Consider the following 17,119-nt stretch of genomic DNA (forward strand, 5'->3'; position numbering starts at 1 on the left):
CCCAGATGTCTCTCACTGTGAGTGCAGGGAAAGTCCGGTGGTTGCAAGGTCAAGAGCATGTTATGGATACCGTGTATCCTGCCCCCAGCAGAAGGACATCTCTGTTAAAGGCTGGAGAATATAAAAGCACATTCAGTGGAATTGGGGCAAAGGACCCAAGTTGTCTTAGATATCATTGATTGGCATCAGAAACCCATTTGAGCTAGCTAAAGTGAGGTGGGTCACCGGAAGCAAACAGGGGAAGCCAATTACCAATTGGCTCCTCCCTCACCTCTCCCAGAGCGCCATACCCTCTGGACAGACCCTACTCTCCTCTGCCAAACTCTCTTGCTTAACCTTTCTGTAAGTCCTGCATAGCTATGCTACAACACACCAGGGTCCGTCCCTTCACCAGCTTTCAGGGACCCTGTCGTGGACTGAATAGTATTCCCCCCAAACTCACATCCACCTTGAACCTTAGAACATGACCTTACTTGGAAAAGCGTCTTTGCAAATGTAATGAGTTAAGATGAGGTCAGACTGGCTTAGATTGGGCCCTAAGTTCAATGATCGGTGTCCTTATAAGAAGAGGAGAGGGGGCGCCTGGGTGGCTCAGTGGGTTAAAGCCTCTGCCTTCGGCTCGGGTCGTGATCCCGGGGTCCTGGGATCGAGCCCCACATGGGGCTCTCTGCTTAGCGGGGAGCCTGCTTCCTCCTCTCTCTCTCTCTGCCTGCCTCTCTGCCTACTTGTGATCTCTGTCTGTCCAATAAATAAAATAAAATCTTAAAAAAAAAAAAAAAGAAGAGAGGACACAGAGACACAGAGACAAAGGGCCTGTAGACACACAAGTCAGAGGGCCACCTAAAGACAGAGCAGACAATGCAGTGAGCAGCTCCTAGCCAAGGAGCACCTGCGGCCAGCAGAAGCTGGAAGAGGCAAAGGATTCCTCCTGAGCGCCTGGAGGGAGTGTGCCCCTGCTGACCCCTTGATTTCAGACTTCTAGACTCCAGGATCACGGGAGAGTAAATTTCTGTTGTTTCAAGCCACCACGTTTGTGATCGTTTGTTACGGCAGCCCTAGGAAACAAATAAGCCAGAGAATTCCCCGCTTGGGAGCTGGATCCCCTCTGCATGTGTTCCAAAGCCAAGGACGGGAACAGTCGGCCCACTTTGGTCAGGTGTCTGCTTCCCCCACCAGGGACCCATGAGCCACTGGGACTAAGAATGGGCAGGGGGCACAGATGTGAGTCTCAGAGCTGTCCCCATTTACACCCTCATATCGTCGCTTTACCCGGAGGGTGTGGATTCACATTTCAGGTTGGAGGAAAGAGTCTCTCCAGGTATGCCTGGGAGTTCTGTGACTTCCACACATCAATCAGCTACTTAGGTGAAGACAGAAGACTGCTGTCACCTGGGCCGATCGATGCGACAAAGCCAGGAAGAATCGCGCCCCTGTGGGATGACAGAATCAGGATTCAAGAAGCTCTTTGCAAGTTAGAAAGTCAACACCATGCGATGATGTTGAATGAAAATGAGGGTGAAGGCCAACTCTTGGGTTCCAAGAGTCAGTCTCGCAAGGGAAATGTGGCTGAAGCCTGCCTTAGCAGCAGCTCCTTGTGAGAGAGAACTAAAGGCTGCCTTTGCCTGGTGGCTGATAAGGAACCAGTGCTGTGGTCCAGCTGGCTAAGAGCTTTGATTGCCCGGAGAGAAGCAGAGCAGCTGCTGCTTGGCTGGAGAGACATGGGGTTCTGGGGCTCCCGGCAGCCCACACCTAAGAGAGACAGGGAAAACACGGACTCCAGCAGGGAACCAGAGGGACGGCCTGGCCCCCTACTGCGCAGCACAGGGTTAGTTGAAGATGCGACGGGGAGGGGTCGCCCCAGAGTTAGTTATCAGTTGTCCTGGGCACCTCCAGGCAATGACGCTGTGAGGAGGCACAGCTAACCAACGGGGACCTTCTGGGGCCTGTTCCAAGGCGGTGGCTGCGGAGGTGTTGCTGGGGCGCCCCCAAACAGGGTCATCTCAGCTGCAGAGCCTGGGCCTAGCTCTGTCTGCACGCCAGGGCTTTGAAGAGCCGTGTGCCCCGCAGGGTGGGGGTGGGGGGCCCCCCCGTTGTCCTGGAGCCCGGGCGGGGGGGCGGTCTGGCCGCGATTCTCCGCTGCGCACGCGGGCGACCGTGGTGGATGGGTGTGTTTCGGGGCCTCCCAGGGCGCAACGGCCTGCGCTCCTGCCACCCCGGGGCTGCTCCCTCCTTCACCTCTCGCTTGCAGGCGGCCCCTCGGGCGTCGGCTCGGGGCTGGGGCGGGGGGCTGGCGCCCAAGAGGGGGCCGGCGGAGGCGAGCGACGCGGCCCCAAGTTTATGCTAATCCGCGCAGAGCCCGCCTCCCGCCTCCCCTCCGCGGCCCCAGCCGCGAGCAGCGCCGGCCACTCGGCGGGACGCAGCCGCTGCGAAGCGCCAGGCGGCTGGGCCAGCGAGCTCCGGGGGCCGCGAGCGGCAGCGGGACCCGGGCGGGAGGGCGAGCGGCGGGACGGCGCGGCGGGGGGACGCCGGGCGGGGGACCCGCGTGGGGCCAGGTGGAGAGCCGCGGGCCGCGATGGACCGCCGCCTGCCGGTGTGGCTGTGCGCCGTCGCGGCGCTGCTCTCGGGGACGCAGGCCAAGGGCACCCCGCTGGTCCCGCGGCCCGCGCCGCCCGGTGCCCCCCGCTACAGCCTCTACACGACGGGATGGCGCCCGCGGCTGCGCCCGGGGCCGCACAAGTAAGCGCGGGCCGCGCCCGGGCGGGAAGCGGGCGGGATGGGGCCCGGGCGGCGTTCCCACCTGCGCGGACCGCGAGCGCGCGGGAGACGGGGGCGCCGGGCACCGAGGCCGAGCCCCGGCCGGGGCGGGCGCCCCACGCTCCGGGAGGCTGCGGGACCGGCGAAGAAAAATAAGCCGAGGGGGCCTGGCGCGGCGGCTGGAACCTGGCAGTGCCCGCGAAAACCTTTCCAGCGAAGTAACATTTTCCAGCTGCGCTGTGTGCAAACTCGCGGCGCAGCGGACCAGGTGGAGGGAGAGGAGGGAGGGCCGCCCGCGCGAGGCACACACGGGACTCCCCCATGCATTCCCCGCGCGGGGGCCCCACCTTCTCTCCTCTGCCCCTCCAGGTAGGAGATGGGAGCCCAGCGCCCTGCAGCCCGCCCCCACCCGCCGTTAGCCTGACCCCAGCCACCCCTTGGGGAACTCCAGCGTGTTGGCGCCACAGAATTGATGGTGGCTCCTGGGTCCTGGGCCCACCTGTGGCCCCAGAGCCCAACAGCAGCCCGTTGGCGGCTGGCTTTTGCCAGGCCACTACCGCCCCAGCCCTTGTAGCTTGTGAAGGTGGCTCTTGACTCTCTGGAGACCTCAGTTTCTTGTCTTTAGTAGCCAGTGGCTTGGGAACTGGTCCCAGTCAGGGGAGTTAGGGGCTCTAGCTGGAGTGCTGGCTGAATTGGACCGCAGGAGAGTGCTAAGCCCATAGATGACATTCAGCTGGCCTGGTGCATCAGAGCAGGCGTCCTGGAAAAGGCAGTAGAAGAAATGATCAGAGAGCAAGAACCAGGAGCAAAAGATGGAAAGGTGGTGTGTGGGGGTGGGCTGGAACCTACAAGATGGCACCATTTCCCAAGGAGTCAGGGGAGTAAGGATGAGAAGTGTGGTCTTCTAGGAACAAGGAGAAGGGAGAGAAGAGAGATGGGGATCTGGTCCCCTGGGGAGGCCCCAGATGAGGAAGGCAGTTATAGGATCCTCAACAGGCCCCGCCAAGGCCAGATAGTCCAAGGATGCCGGCTGTTCCCCCTTGCAGGGCCCTCTGCGCCTACGTACTGCACAGGAACGTGACCTGTGTCCTACAGGAGGGAGCAGACAGCTACGTGAAGGCCGAGTACCGACAGTGTGGATGGGGGCCCAAGTGCCCCGGGACAGTCACGTGAGTGCACCCCTATCTGGCCCACTCAGGGCTGCTGGGCACTTCCACTTCCTCCCAGAGTGGCAGCCAGCGCCACAAGAGGGTGTAGCTCCTTGGACTCCCATGCAGGCCGGCTGGAGAGGGCTAGGGAGGACACATGGCAGGTTCAGGTCAGGGCCCACAGCGTGGGGCACAGGAGGGGTTCCCAGAAGACACATAGGACAAGGCAAGGAAGAAGCAGTAGAAGCAATGAGGGTTGGAGGTGATCGGAGAGGGCAGAGGGTCACACCGACAACCGTGGTGCCAAAGGGGCCCTGGGAAGACCCAGGGAGGGCTGAGGGGACGGTGGAGAAGGCAGGCCAAGGGTGAGGGGCCAGAAGGCAAGTTGCCGGGGCTGTATGAGGGCATGTGGGATGGTGCACAGGTGTGATGCCCAGGTCTGTACTTGGAGACGTTCAAGTGCATGTCTGAAAACAATCCCATTTGCTCCAGTGTGTCAGTGGGTGAACAGGTACGTGGCTGGGGGGGTGAGGAGTGACCCTGGCCAGCCCTGACCCACACCCCTGGGCCTCCCTTCTGTGCTCAGAATCAGAGGTGCCCTGTACTGGCCTGGGTGGCCAGAGATGAGTTCCCAGAGTAGACTAGGAAGGGGTAGAGAGAATGGAGGGGACTGATGGGAGCCAAGAGTGGCCCCAGCACCCTTAGAAGGGCTGCCCACCCCAACTCCCGGGCAGCACCCCCTTGCACACCCATAGGGAAGGAGCCGAGGTCAGGATTCTTCTAGGTAAGAGCCAAAGCCAGAGTGGGATTTCTGATGGCAACTTGAGCTAAACGGGGTCCAAATGGGCCTTGGGGATACTGGGGCTAAATCCCTGCTAGTGTTCTCCTGAGGCAAACAGGATGGGGTGGGGCTTCACCTGCACCTGCTCCTTAACCCTTCTCTGACTCTCTCTGCAAAGCCCACCTCCATCCCACCATCCTGTCACCTCATGCGCAGAAAAAGGAAAAACTCTGGCAGCAGTGTGGAGGGGGCCGGGGAATCCAGAACTTCTCCTGGGAGCCCGGAGCCTCAGCCCGCAAGTACAGGGTCCTGCCCCATCCCTCTCCCTGGCCCAGGTACCGCACAGTGCTCAGACCCAGATACAAGATTGGCTACAAGACCGTGACAGACCTCGCCTGGCGCTGCTGCCCTGGCCTCACGGGAGAAGGCTGTCCCGAGCACCTGACCGACCACGGGGCCACCCCAGCCCAGCCAGAGCCTGAGCCCCAGATTCCCTCAGGGCAGCTGGGCCCAGGGCCCCGGCTGCCTTCTTCTGGCCCAGCAGCCCCCAGCCCCTATGGTGAGTCGGCCCACAGAGGCCCTGCCAGGTGAATAGGTTTCTTGGGGCGGGTGGGGAGGGGGGCTGACCCAGGCAGGCTGAGCTCTGGCAGGGCTGGGGAGGGTGCATCTCACACTGCGCTGGAGGCAGAGCTCACAGAACTCACAGAGCATCCCCTCCCCTCCAAAGCTAAGAGAGCTGTATGCTCAGTGGGAGGTCAGCTTCGAGCAGAAGCTCTCTCGCGTGGCCTGGCAACAGGACAGCCAGAGGGAGGCGGGCCAGTGATGGCCCTAGGGTTCTCTCCTCCTCTTTCCCAGGAAGGAAAGGCCCCGGGCTGTTTGGTGAGCGGCTGGAGCGCCTGGAGGGTGACGTCCAGCGCCTGACCCAAGCGTACGGTACCTTCAGTGGCCTGGTGGACGGCCACGAGGACCCCAACAGGATGACTGATAGTCCAAGGCTTCCTGCCGCCCCTGTGGGCTTTGGGGTCATCTCCGAGGGCCTTGTGAAGGCCAGAGACAGAGCCGGAGGGCCACTTCCGCCCCCCCTGGACGAGATCCTGAGCAAGGTGACGGAGGTGAGCAACACTCTGCGGACCAAAGTGCAGCTGCTGGACGAGGTGCACGGGCTGGCTCTCGGCCACGAGGCTCACCTGCAGCGGCTGCGGGACGCCCGACCATCTCCGCTCACATCGCTGGCGCTGCTGGACGAGTACGTGGACCGACGGCTGCACCGGCTCTGGGGGAGCCTCCTGGACGGCTTCGAGCAGAAGCTCCAGGGCGTCCAGAGCGCCTGCGACCTGGGGGTGCAGGAGGTGCGGCAGCGGTGTGAGGAGGGCCAGGCGGCCAGCCGGCGGCTGCACCAGAGCCTGGACGGCCGCGAGCTGGCCCTGCGCCGGGAGCTGTCGCAGCTCGGGACCAGGCTGCAGGGTCTGAGCGCGGCAGGCGGGAGCAGCTGCTGTGGCCGCCGGCTGGCCTTGATCAGCGCCCGCGTGGACAACCTTGAGAGGAACCTGCGGGCGGTCACCGAGGCCCAGAGGGGCCACGGCCCCCTCACCAGGGACGAGCTCGAGCGGCTCTCGGCCGCCATGCTCGATGGCCATGTGGATGGGCTGCTGGAGGGCCTGGACACCCTAAACGGGACGGAGGGCGGAGTGCGAGGCTGCTGCCTGGGGATGGAGGAGGGGGGCTGGGAGGCGGGCGGCTTCAGAACATCGCTGGAAGAGCGCGTGCAGAACCTAGAGGAGCGCCTGGTGACCCTGGCGGAGGAGCTGAGCCCCAAGAGCGCCGCCCCAGGCAGGTCGGCCCGGCCCCTGGTGCAGACAGAGCTGGCCGTGTTGGAACAAAGGCTCGTCTCCCTGGAGACCTCGTGCACCCCCGGCACCACCTCAGCCATCCTGGACAAGCTCGAGGCAGAGGTGAAGGCCTGGCAGAGCCGGAGCGAGGCCCTCCTCCACCAGGTGGCCAGCCACGCCGCCCTGCTCCAGCAGCTCAACGGCACTGTGGCCGAGGTCCAGGAGCAGCTGGCAGAAGCGACCGGCCGTTCCCTTCAAGGCGAGATCACCCTGCTCAAGGTCAACCTGAACTCCGTAAGCAAGTCCCTCACGGGGCTCAGCGACTCCGTCAGCCAGTACTCGGAGGCCTTCCTGGCCGCCAACTCCTCCCTGGACGAGCGCGAGCGCAAGGTGGAGGCTGAGGTCCACGCCATCCAGGAACAGGTCAGCAGCCAAGGCTCTCGGCTTCAGGCTGGCCACAGGCAGGTCCTGAGCCTGAGCGGGGAGCTGGAGCGACTCAAGGCCGGCGTGGCCGATGTGGCCGGCGGGCTGAGCCGCTGCCAGGACACAGCGCAGGAACTACAGCACATGCTGGGCCACTTCGACCGGAGGGTGGCTCAAGTGGAGGGTGCGTGTGGGAGGCTGGGCCGACTGGCAGCAGGCCTGGACCGCTTGCCTACCGAGTCGCTCCGGCCCAGGGAGGGCCTGTGGGGCTACGTGGACCAGCTGAATCGCACGATGGCTCAGCACACGCAGGACATCTCCCGCCTCCAGGATGACCTCCTGGACTGCCGGGCCCAGCTGGCTGAGCAGGCACGGCCCCGGCCAGCTGACTAGGCAGGCCAGACAGAACCCAACCCTGGATCCCACCAACCCTGGGGATACCTGTCGAGCCCAGCCTCGTCCAGCAGTGACTACCAGCCTCCCTGGGCCAGCGTGGATGCCACTTCAGAGGCCGTGGAAGGAATAGCCGTGGTCCAGCTCCATAGGACTGTCCCAACCACAAAAATCAACACTCAGTGCCGTGCCAACTGGACAAATCAGGATCGTGGTCAAGGCAAGGACATCACGCCTGAAGGCCAGGGCGGACCTGAGAGACCTCACAATCCAATGTGCACGTTGCTCTTCTGCAAAAACACCAGGGGCAGCACCTGCACAAGCACCCACAGGCCCAGCCACCTGTCCACATCTCCCCTGGTCCTGGCAACAGCCCCCACCCTGTGGAGGCTTCTGGTTCTCTTGCCTCCTTAACTTCTCTCCCTAGCCGTCTGGGCTCAGTTTCTGCAGGAAGGTGGCACCCACTGGCACTGTCCTCATACCTGGCAGCTTTGTGGATACAGTTTCTGAACCAAGGACCAGAGGTTTCCAGCTCTCCCCATCCTCTGGTCCTTCTGGACAGAGCAGAAACACAAAGACTCAGCTGAGAGTTCTTTTTATTCCTTTTGACCCTCCTCTCGGGTGAGGGCTTTCTTAGGCAGCTGTACATTCCCTGAGAAAAGGACCGGCCCCAGACCATCTATTTCGAGACCCACATCAATTTATCCTTTTCCTTCTCTTTCCCAGAGATGCTTCAGGGCCTCTGGTCCCCACAGCCTCCTCTCCTTTCCATTTGGGGGGGAATCCTGCCCACCCTCCCCCCCCAGGTTAGGGCCTGTCTCCAGAGAGTAGATGTCATGGTCTAAAACAAGCCCAGACTCTGAACAGAAAGCCAGGGGAGAAAAAGGGCTCCAGGCCTCAGTTTGCAGCATCCGAGCAGAACCCCAGTCCCACCTGGGTGTTCACTAAGTGGTGAGAAACTCAGGTCTGACACCGTCAAGAGACAACCTGAAAACAGTGTTCATGCGGCCTGCAGAGCTCCCAGAGACCCTGATGCCCGTCTCTGCTGAGGCTCCTGGCCTCAGTTTCCCCACAGCCACACAGGCCTTCCTGTGCTATGTTCCAGGTCTCTATACCCCTGCCTTCTGGTTTCTTCCCTCCACTGTGGTGCTGTTGGGGGAGGGCAGGCCTGGATTAAAGCTTTTAGCCCGTCTAAAGGTATTTTCTTCCCCAAGGACACTAGGCTGGAAGGCTGCAGTGGGCTGCCAGCCCGGCTTCCTACAGCCCCTCAGGCAGGAGCTCGCTCAGCAGCTGTGTGGGCGCTGGATGGACTGGCCAAGTCTAGGGCGGGAGGGCAGGTCACCGCCCCCCGCCCCCCGCCCTGGCAGGGTTTGGCGCCATGTCCTCGGGGAGGTGCTCAGAGGAGCGGGAATAGCAGCTGGGTACAGGTGAGGCCTGTGGGGAGCCACACACCTTCAGCCCTCCCACTGCTCTGGAATCCCCATTCCTTGATGTCTGAGCTCCCAGGGTTGGGGTGTGCTGAGACCCTGGAGGACAAGGGACAGCAGTGAAGTCCGGCTCAAGAGCTGTGGGAAGGGTCCGGGGTCGTGCAAGGGTCTGGCTTCAGAGGGTATGGTCCATGCTGTCAGGACGCTGCTTGGCCACGCCCCACCACTGCCGCCAACCCCTTCCTGTGCAGACAGGTCTTGAGCCTCACAGGCCTTTGTCTTCTCCCTTTCCTATCAGGGGTCAAGGCAGTGTGCTGGAGTGACAGGGACAGGGATGTCAAGGGCATGGAGAATCCCGCAAGGGCCCAGGTCACCATCATTTAATTGCCACAGGGCAGTTAAGAGCCTGGAGCAGCCGGCCCGCCTCCCACAGATCAGCTGGGGAAGGCAGGAGATAGGACAGGGAGGAGAGAGGGCCTCTGTGTCTGCCAACAAGCCCTCAGCCCCTCCCCCGCCCTTCAGTGGACCGGCCCTGTGGCAGCCAGCTTCCAACCTCCCACTCCCCGGGACTCCCAGTCAGTTCTGGGTCTGGCCAGGGAGGAGGGGGCAGCAGGGGCCGGTTCAGGGCAGGGCATCGAGGTCCACCGTCATCAGGGGCTCCCGCCAGTAGCAGAAGCTGCTGTATTCAGGATGGGCCAGGTCTGTGCTGGGGCCACGGGCCACAGGTGGGAAGAGGAGCTCAACCACCTCGCCCAGCCGCTCATACCTGTGGGCAGAACAGGGTCAGCACCAAGAACCTGAGCAGCCGCCAGGCCCCCGCCCCCATCACAGCTGGCAGAGATTGTGTGTCCCCACCCCGGCCCCCAGCACCAGGAGCCCTGGGTGGAATTGAGACCCAAGGAGAGGCTGGGGCATGGGGATGTGGGAGGGCGTTGGGGGAACCCATGACAGAGTTAGGCCTCACGTGGATTTGTGGTTCTTCATGAGCTCCTGGATGAGCTCTCCCCGGGGGTTGACTGTGAAGATGCGAGATTCAGGGAGTCCCACCTGCCGGTAGGCAGTGACATCCTGTGGGGGACACAAAGGGGCTGGTGGGCTGGGGGACAGGGAGGAGGTGGCTTAGCCCGGGGGCGAGGGGACACACTCACGTTGGGCCTGTTCCCAAAGGCAGCATAGAAGGGCTGTTCGTTGGGCAGGAACAGCTTCCGGATGTCACTCAGGCAGGCAATTTTGAACACCTCTGGTTTCTTCTCAATCACCTCCCTAGGGCCGCCAGGGCCATGGGCAGGAACAGAAACCAAGGAGAGGCAGCCATCAGAGGAGGGCAGGGTCGGGTGACATGGGGTTGGACTTAACTGACACCCAAGCAAGGCCTGATGCCGGCCTGGCCTGAACAGGCAACGAGCCTGTCACTCCCCCCGCAAGGGCCCCTGGGCTTGTACCTGTGGAGGGCAGAGAAGAGGCTGCTGGGAGACAGCAGGATGGGGCCCTTGGGGAGGCCGCAGCCCCGCTCGCTCACCCACCGCAGGTAGGCCTTGGTGAGGTCAGCCATGCCAATGGCCCGTGCCGAGCAGTACAGGAACTTGTACCCGTTTCTGGGGACGGGGCATGGGAGTGGCGAGAGCTGTCAGAGACCAGCCGTTCCCCATCCCCCCATCCCCCTTGGCTTCAGCCAGCTCGGCCCAACCCCAGGGCTCTGGCCTTCAAACCCAGAGGCCTTTGCAGGGAGGGGACTTAGGGGAAACATCAAAGAGAGGGGGCCTCAGTCCCAGGGAGGAGTATGGACAGCATCCCAAGGCCCAGGTGGACCAGCACGGACAAAGGTTTGAGCAGGTCTGTAGGCCTCCCCTCCACCATGAAGACCAGCAGTTGATTCAGAGACCAGACAACAGGAGACAAGTGTTTCACGGGAGAATGGAAGACTATCCAGGGACATGCCCAGGGTTTCTTCCCTGTGGGTCCCCAAGCCTGGCTTCCAGGGCAAGGGCCCTGGTGGCCTCAGACATCCTGTCATTCCCTCCCTGGGGCTCTGCCCCAGCCCAGGCACTCACAGGTGGATTTTGTGGTAGAGACTGGTGATGCCCTGGTGTGTCCAGTCTTTCCCCAGCTGGGGCAGAATGTGGCCCAGAGCATCTGACCTAGAGCCACAGAAGAGGGGTCGCTCGGAGGCAGCCCCACGTAGCCCTCGTGGAGGAGGGCCTTTCTTGACGTCCCCCTTCCCCCAGCATAGAGGAGGCCAGTCCCAGGCCCTCCCTCTCTCCCCTGGCCAACCAGGCCTCACTTGGTAATGGTCCCGTCGATGTCCGAGATGACCACCTTGTCGTCCCACTTCCACAGATAGATGGTGGCCCTGCACCGGCAGGTGCCCTGGTACTGGGTGGTCACACTGAAGACCACGTCATTGGCACCTTCTTGCAAGTTCAGGCGCCGCTGGGTCCGGGCAAAGGGTTGGGGGGAAGCTGTGATCTGCCACAGCCTGGCATGTCCACCCCCCACCCCCCGCAAACCGTGGTCTCTGATCCCCACAGGCTTCTCGTTGCCCTCCTCCTCCCAACTCAGAGAACCTGCCTGAATTCACCAGAGACAGCTACACGCCGACACATCCGGACGGGTAGAGGGCGGCCTCGGGGAGTGAGGGGGTGTGGCGTGCCGGTCATGGCCTGCTCAGGCCTAGACACAAGAGTCCTCACCTCCCTTCCTGCCCCATTGGGATGAAACTCACAGGCCATGACTCCCGCCCAGGCTGCTCAGGTCAGCCCTATGTCTGGCACTGCTCCTGGCATGGAGACACCCCACTCCACAGAAGGGACCTTCTGGAGATCCTCACAGGAAGCCTCCTGCCTGAGGCTAGGGCACTTGTGACATCCCTCCAAAGGGACACCTAGCCCTGTCCTTGGTCCTTAGAGAAGAATCAGGGCAGCTCTCAGCCCAGCCGCTGGCCAAGGCTACTGGGCCCTGGCTGGCCCCAAGGTGGGTGTCACACCGGGGTACCAAGGAGACAGTGGCTGCTCTGTACCAGGCTGTACCTCCCTGATGGAGCCCCACTTGGGGGCCAGGGACTAAGCTCAAAGACAGGACTTGAGGGTAGGGATGGCCTAAATCCGAGGGGCTGCATCAGCCTTTGATTCCTTCAGAGTGGCCTCCAAGAGCCGACCCAGAGCTGGCAACCCACCGCAGGTAGATCCTTTAAGATGGCATAGAGAAGACCTTCCCTATAAGACATCCAGCAAAGAAATGGACTCGTGCGTAAAGCGAGACCTTGGCCCATGGCTTTGAAGCGGAAGCTGCCAGGGAGACTGCCAAGGGGACAGATTCTGGGCTTTGGGAAACTCAAGTCCCTCGGAGCTGAATAATTTCAGCCCCGGGCCCCGCCCCGAACACAGCCTCGCACACACTCACGATCTGATTGGAGGAGAGCCGGAGGGACTTCTTGTAGGTGGGAGTGTAGGCGGGAGGCGAAGGCAGCAGAAAGGGGGCCTCCAGGATCACAGGGCTCTCCAGGGCTTCATCCTCACTACTCAGGACATCAGTCTTCTCCCTGCGGGCAGCCCGGCTCTCAGGCCACTCTCCCCAGCCAAGGCCCTACACACCTGGTAGACCGTCACCCCTCAGCCCAGGCCACAAGGAACCTGGTGCCGGTCTCTGCCCCTCCAGAGGATCAGAAAAACCCCAAGGTGCCTCCGCATTCAGAGAGGGGGACGGGGGGCCTGCAGTATGCACCCAGAAAAGGCCACAGAGCTGGAGCAGGGAGACCCAGGGTTCCCGGCCCTCAGCACACAGCCAGGATAGCCTCGGAGATGTTTTTCTGTAAAACCTCAGGGTGCGTCTTAGGGTTTATTACCCTTCCCACCTGCTTTGGCTTCAGCTGACCTGCCCTTGGTCATCCCCCACCCAAGCCTGGGTGTTCTGGTCACTTGAGAGGTGAAGAAGGCACGATCAGCATGCCCCTGGCAAAGAGGGGAGGCCCCGCCCCTCCGTAAGGCAGTAGGCCCTTGTCTGGGCCAGGAGTTTGGGTACCCAGTTCCCAGCTCTGGGACTTCTAGTGTAGCTCTAGGCCTCAGTTTTCCCATCTGTGAAACGGGGACATTCCTCAAGACAAAGAAAGGGTGTAGAAGTGATTGGGGAGTGACAAGGAACCATAGCTGGGGAGAGGTGCCGGCGCCGCCCCCACGGGCATCTCCCCGAGGCTCGGCTCCAGCCGCAGGGCTCGGGGCAAGAGATCCGGCTCACCCCTGCTGCTCCCTGGCGGTGGTTTTCTCCGTCTGGGCACCGCGCTGTGGGAGGACCAGACATCCAGTGAGCCCTGCCTCCTGTCCCTGCTGCCCACACCCTTTGACCACGACCACTCACCTCCTCGGCTGGGAAGTCCCGGCGTCGCCAGGAAAACCACCACCGCCCACCCTTCCGGGGCATCTTCTCCTTCTCCAGTTTGTCCACAGTGCTCTATGGGCAGATAAAGGCCATGGCATTTTCCCCTGCACCAAAAAAACCTACCTTTCGTTGCCCCCACAAACCCAGAGTCTGGGGCTGACCCTAGAGCGAGGCACTGTCTGACGTCTGGAGGCTGAGGAAGCACACCCAGCTCCATCCTGGGGCTCCAAGCAGCGACTCATGGAGCTAAGCACAGGAGACCAAGGGCCATTCCCGCCAAACCCCTCTCTACCCTGGCCTGACCCCCAGCTCCAGCCCAGCCTCGGCCTGGCCTCCAGATCCTTGGGCCGGTCATGGCTCCTAGAGTAGCTGAAGGCCATGCTTTGGGAGCTTCTCAGAATCTAGTTACTGTGTGATGCCAGCAAGTGACAACAGGAAGAACCGTCTATCGCCAGCATTCTTCAGCCCCCAAGGTCAGTGACTCTATCCCAGGCTCGGCCTCCCTCTCTCCAAGTTACCACTGCTGTCTGGTGGGGCCAACGTGACCTGGGGAAGATGGTGACTAGATTCAGGCTAGGTAGCCCCAGGGGGAGCCCCGGAGAGCCCAGGCCTGGGCCCACCCAGGAGATATATCAGCGTCCTACAGACAGAAAGGTGAACCCAAGTTAGGAGGACATGACCTGGAGATGGGTCAGCCACAGTATCCCCTTGAGCTGGAAACAGCCTGGGGGAGTCTCCCAGGGGCCTCAGGGGTTGGATCTGTCTGGGGGAGGCGAGGAGAGCCAAGCAGGAGAGTAACTGTCCTCCCTCCCACAGGCTCTGGTCCTAGCTCGGACCCATAGCCAGCTAGAGGACAGAGCCGACTGTCACCCGAGGGGGATGCCAGCTGTCAAAATCTGGTTGGTGATGTTCTTGGGCAAGTCTAACTAACTGAAGAACAATGGACCAGATTGGGGTTGGGGGGCACAGATCAGGGTAGTGGGGGCAGATGCAGGTCCGTGAGGGTAGAAGTTCTGGGAAGGACTGAAAAGACTAGGTTCCTTCCCACCTCTGAGGATCAGCACATACGGTTCCCTGCCCCTCATCTGCTTACAGATTACTCATCCTCCAGCTCTCTGCAGGGGCCATGTACTCAGAAAACCCCCGTTTAGCCTCTCGAAGCGACCCAGCCCCTCCTGCCAGATACTCACGGTTGAATTTCATATTCATCTGGCTGAGTCTTACGATTAACCGTCTTTCTAGGAGGACGTGACTGTGCCCAGCCTGGGCCTGGCACACAGAAGGTACTCAGCGAATGCAGGCCAATCAAGCAAGCAGTGCCCGCAGTCCAGCCTGGAGAGGGGCTTGGGCCCTCTGTCTCCCAGGCCTCATCTCTCAGATCTAAAAGCCTCCTGTGGAAGGTTATCATCCTCCCCCGGTGTGCCCTGAGCTCCTTCGAAGTCAATGCCAACCCTGATAGGATTCAGCCAGGCCAGGATGGGGCTTTGTCCACACAGCATGGGGTGAGGCTCCAGAGGCCCTCGGTTGCCCCTCTCAGCCCCAGGCCCATCTCTGCCCACACTCCACTTCTTGGCCAGGGGCCCCGTGGCTGGGCCCACTTTCCTCAGCAGGCCCGGTGGTGCTGTAACCATTACCTTGGGCAAGTTCCTTTGGAAGGCTTGCAGGGAGAGGATCATGGGGGCAGCCACAGCCCAGTTATAATGCCTGCAGAGATAGAACAGGGAGTCGGGGCTGCAGCAGCCACGGGGCAGTGGAGGGCAGGGCGACCCTGGGGCCACCAGGGGCCCAGGCTTGGTACTCACTTCTCATTGATTTTCACCACCAGGTTTGGGTGCTCAAGGAGGCCAGGGTTTTGGACGAGGTCCTGGTAGGAGACGATGTGCTGGTTGAACTTCTCTGGGCACAGAGGCAGAGAGTAAGGAGTGAGGCCAACATATCCGACGGGACCCGCTTCCCCAGCCCCTCCTGGCTCCCCCACACTCCAGCACTCAGGCCTCCTGCAGGCTGGGTCTGGGACCCAGCAGGCCTCCTCCCTTCCTGTGGTGTTTGCACCTGCTGTGTCCACCCCAGGTACTCACAGTCCAGCATTCACAGGCTAAGTCACAGCTCAGCATTAAGTGTCTGCTTGGTGGGGGCCTCAGGAATGCCCTGCCCTCGCTGGCTCCACGGGCAGAGAAGAGCAAGGGCGCCCAGCCTAGCCTCACACCTCAGCTGTCCCTCCCACTCTGGGGGCCTCCCCGCCCTCCCCTAGTCCCTGGGCTCAGTGCAAATCCTTGGAAGGGCTCAGGCCTCGGTCGGACATACCCAAGGAGATGTCCTGGCCGTCAGCCAGCCCGCCACAGAGGGAGACCGCGATCATAGCCACCACGTCCGGAGGGGGTTCTGGTTCCCGTTCGGGGCTGGGGTCGCCCAAGGGCTTCTGGCTGTTGGGTTCACTCCACCTCCTGGGCCCCAGTCCACAGTCACTGGGGGCAGAGGGGCCAACAGTGATGTGACTACAGGGAGTCTGAGAGGAGGGGCCCACTGCTCTCAGGCCCATGGTAGATAACCCCTGGCCCCACGGACCCCCACCCCAAGACACCCAGGCACCCAGCACCCAGACACCTGCGGGGGAAGTAAAGCGCTGCATTCTCAGAATCCAGAGAGGGCAAGTCGTCCAGATAGATGTCACTGGGGCCCAGGTGCTGGCTTCTCTTCAGGGGGCCTAAGGGCAGAGGGGACACCTCTAGTCCCAACACGTGCTTTGTAGCATGAGCCCGAGGTGTCCCCTTGTTTTTCAACACCCTAAAGCAGCACTGTCTGGTAGAACTTTGGGATGGTAGAGATGTCCCCATCTGCCTGCCCAGTACCGCTAGCCACGCACCACTATGAGCACACTGGAAATGCAGCGTGACAGAGACACGGAATGGTATATGTTATTTAATTTCCATTAATTTTAACTACACTTTACATGACCATATATAGCCAGCAGCTACTGATTTCAGTCCTAGAGCCTTCCCACACTCCTCGGATAAACCCCAGCTCCTGTGCCAGGAATGGTCTAGCATCTGTTCATCTCGTCGGCTTCCTCCCCCAACCCTGCCTCGCTCAAGACACACCAGCTGCCTCCCTTCCTAGACAAGCAACCTCGCTCTCACTTCAGGGCCTTGGCACGTGCTCTTCCCTCGGCCCCAAATTCTCTCCCCTTGATCCTCACTTGGCTGGGTCTTTAATGTTCGCGTCTCAGCTCATGCCTCCCCCACTCGGAGAGGCCTTCCCCCGGCCCCAAATTCTCTCCCCTTGATCCTCACTTGGCTGGGTCTTTAATGTTCGCGTCTCAGCTCATGCCTCCCCCACTCGGAGAGGCCTTCCCCGGCTGCGTGACTTAAATAGCCTCTGTGCCCACCGACTCTGTTCTGTGTCACCCATGACATGCTCTTCCCCGCTTACGCATGCTTCATCTAGCTCCCTCACTGCGAGCCTGTGAGGGCTGGTGCCAGGCATAGTGCCAAACACATAGTAGGTGCTCAAAATGTGCTTGAAGTACCAGAGTCACCCAGGGGGTGATGCAAGGCCAAGGAAAAAGCCCTGGGAGAGGGCCAACCATCACTCACCTTTCCCCCCGGAGCCCCCCTCTGGCTGCCTGGCGGCAACGGGGCCCTCCATGGTGGCCCAGCTCCGGGATTTCGAGGGAGGGGGCAGGCCTGCCTCCCTGCGGCTCTGAGGCTTGGTCTGCTTTCTCTTGGGAGTGGGGAGAGGGGAGCCCACCAGAGCAGGAGGGTCCATGTCTGTAGGAGGAAGGTCGGCACCAGCCCCTGCTTGCAGGATCAGGGTTCCCGAAGGGTCCGCACCAGCCACAGATGTGGAGGGAGCGCTGGGCTCTCCCTGAAGAGGAGAGGCTGGCCCGGCCCTGCCATCAGCAACCTTCAAGGACTCAGGCCACTCTGCTTTGGCCACCTTCAGTCAAACAAATGGAGGAGGGGAGGGGATGTGAACAGTGCAGAGCCTGCTTTC

The 17,119-nt window shown here is 61.7% G+C and overlaps 2 protein-coding genes across 5 annotated transcripts in view; one reads left to right on the forward strand and one right to left on the reverse strand.

Annotated features, from left to right (window-relative positions):
- Positions 1-3,598: 3,598 nt before the first annotated feature.
- On the forward strand, positions 3,599-7,369 carry EMILIN3 (elastin microfibril interfacer 3). The gene is made up of 3 exons (XM_032838490.1): positions 3,599-3,923; positions 5,019-5,242; positions 5,539-7,369. Exons 1-3 carry the CDS (start codon positions 3,778-3,780, stop codon positions 7,326-7,328), a joined length of 2,160 nt encoding a protein of 719 aa, XP_032694381.1. The 5' UTR covers positions 3,599-3,777; the 3' UTR covers positions 7,329-7,369.
- Positions 7,370-9,121: 1,752 nt separating this feature from the next.
- Positions 9,122-17,119, reverse strand: part of LPIN3 (lipin 3) — a 39,637-nt gene continuing 31,639 nt past the window's right edge. For all 4 annotated transcript variants that reach the window (XM_032838484.1, XM_032838483.1, XM_032838485.1 and 1 more), the window contains exons 8-21: positions 16,720-17,062; positions 15,731-15,830; positions 15,431-15,591; positions 14,929-15,022; positions 14,761-14,830; positions 13,106-13,198; positions 12,986-13,029; positions 12,155-12,293; positions 11,037-11,185; positions 10,807-10,893; positions 10,198-10,350; positions 9,904-10,018; positions 9,720-9,823; positions 9,122-9,521 (exon numbers count right to left, since the gene is read on the reverse strand). In XM_032838484.1, coding sequence (XP_032694375.1) covers positions 9,377-9,521; positions 9,720-9,823; positions 9,904-10,018; positions 10,198-10,350; positions 10,807-10,893; positions 11,037-11,185; positions 12,155-12,293; positions 12,986-13,029; positions 13,106-13,198; positions 14,761-14,830; positions 14,929-15,022; positions 15,431-15,591; positions 15,731-15,830; positions 16,720-17,062 — 1,797 coding nt within the window. In that variant the 3' untranslated portion in view covers positions 9,122-9,376. The remainder of the gene's footprint in view (positions 9,522-9,719; positions 9,824-9,903; positions 10,019-10,197; positions 10,351-10,806; positions 10,894-11,036; positions 11,186-12,154; positions 12,294-12,985; positions 13,030-13,105; positions 13,199-14,760; positions 14,831-14,928; positions 15,023-15,430; positions 15,592-15,730; positions 15,831-16,719; positions 17,063-17,119) is intronic.

The sequence above is a fragment of the Lontra canadensis genome, unplaced genomic scaffold, assembly GCF_010015895.1.
Source record: "Lontra canadensis isolate GAN:19392208 unplaced genomic scaffold, GSC_riverotter_1.0 scaffold105, whole genome shotgun sequence".
Taxonomy (NCBI): domain Eukaryota; kingdom Metazoa; phylum Chordata; class Mammalia; order Carnivora; family Mustelidae; genus Lontra; species Lontra canadensis.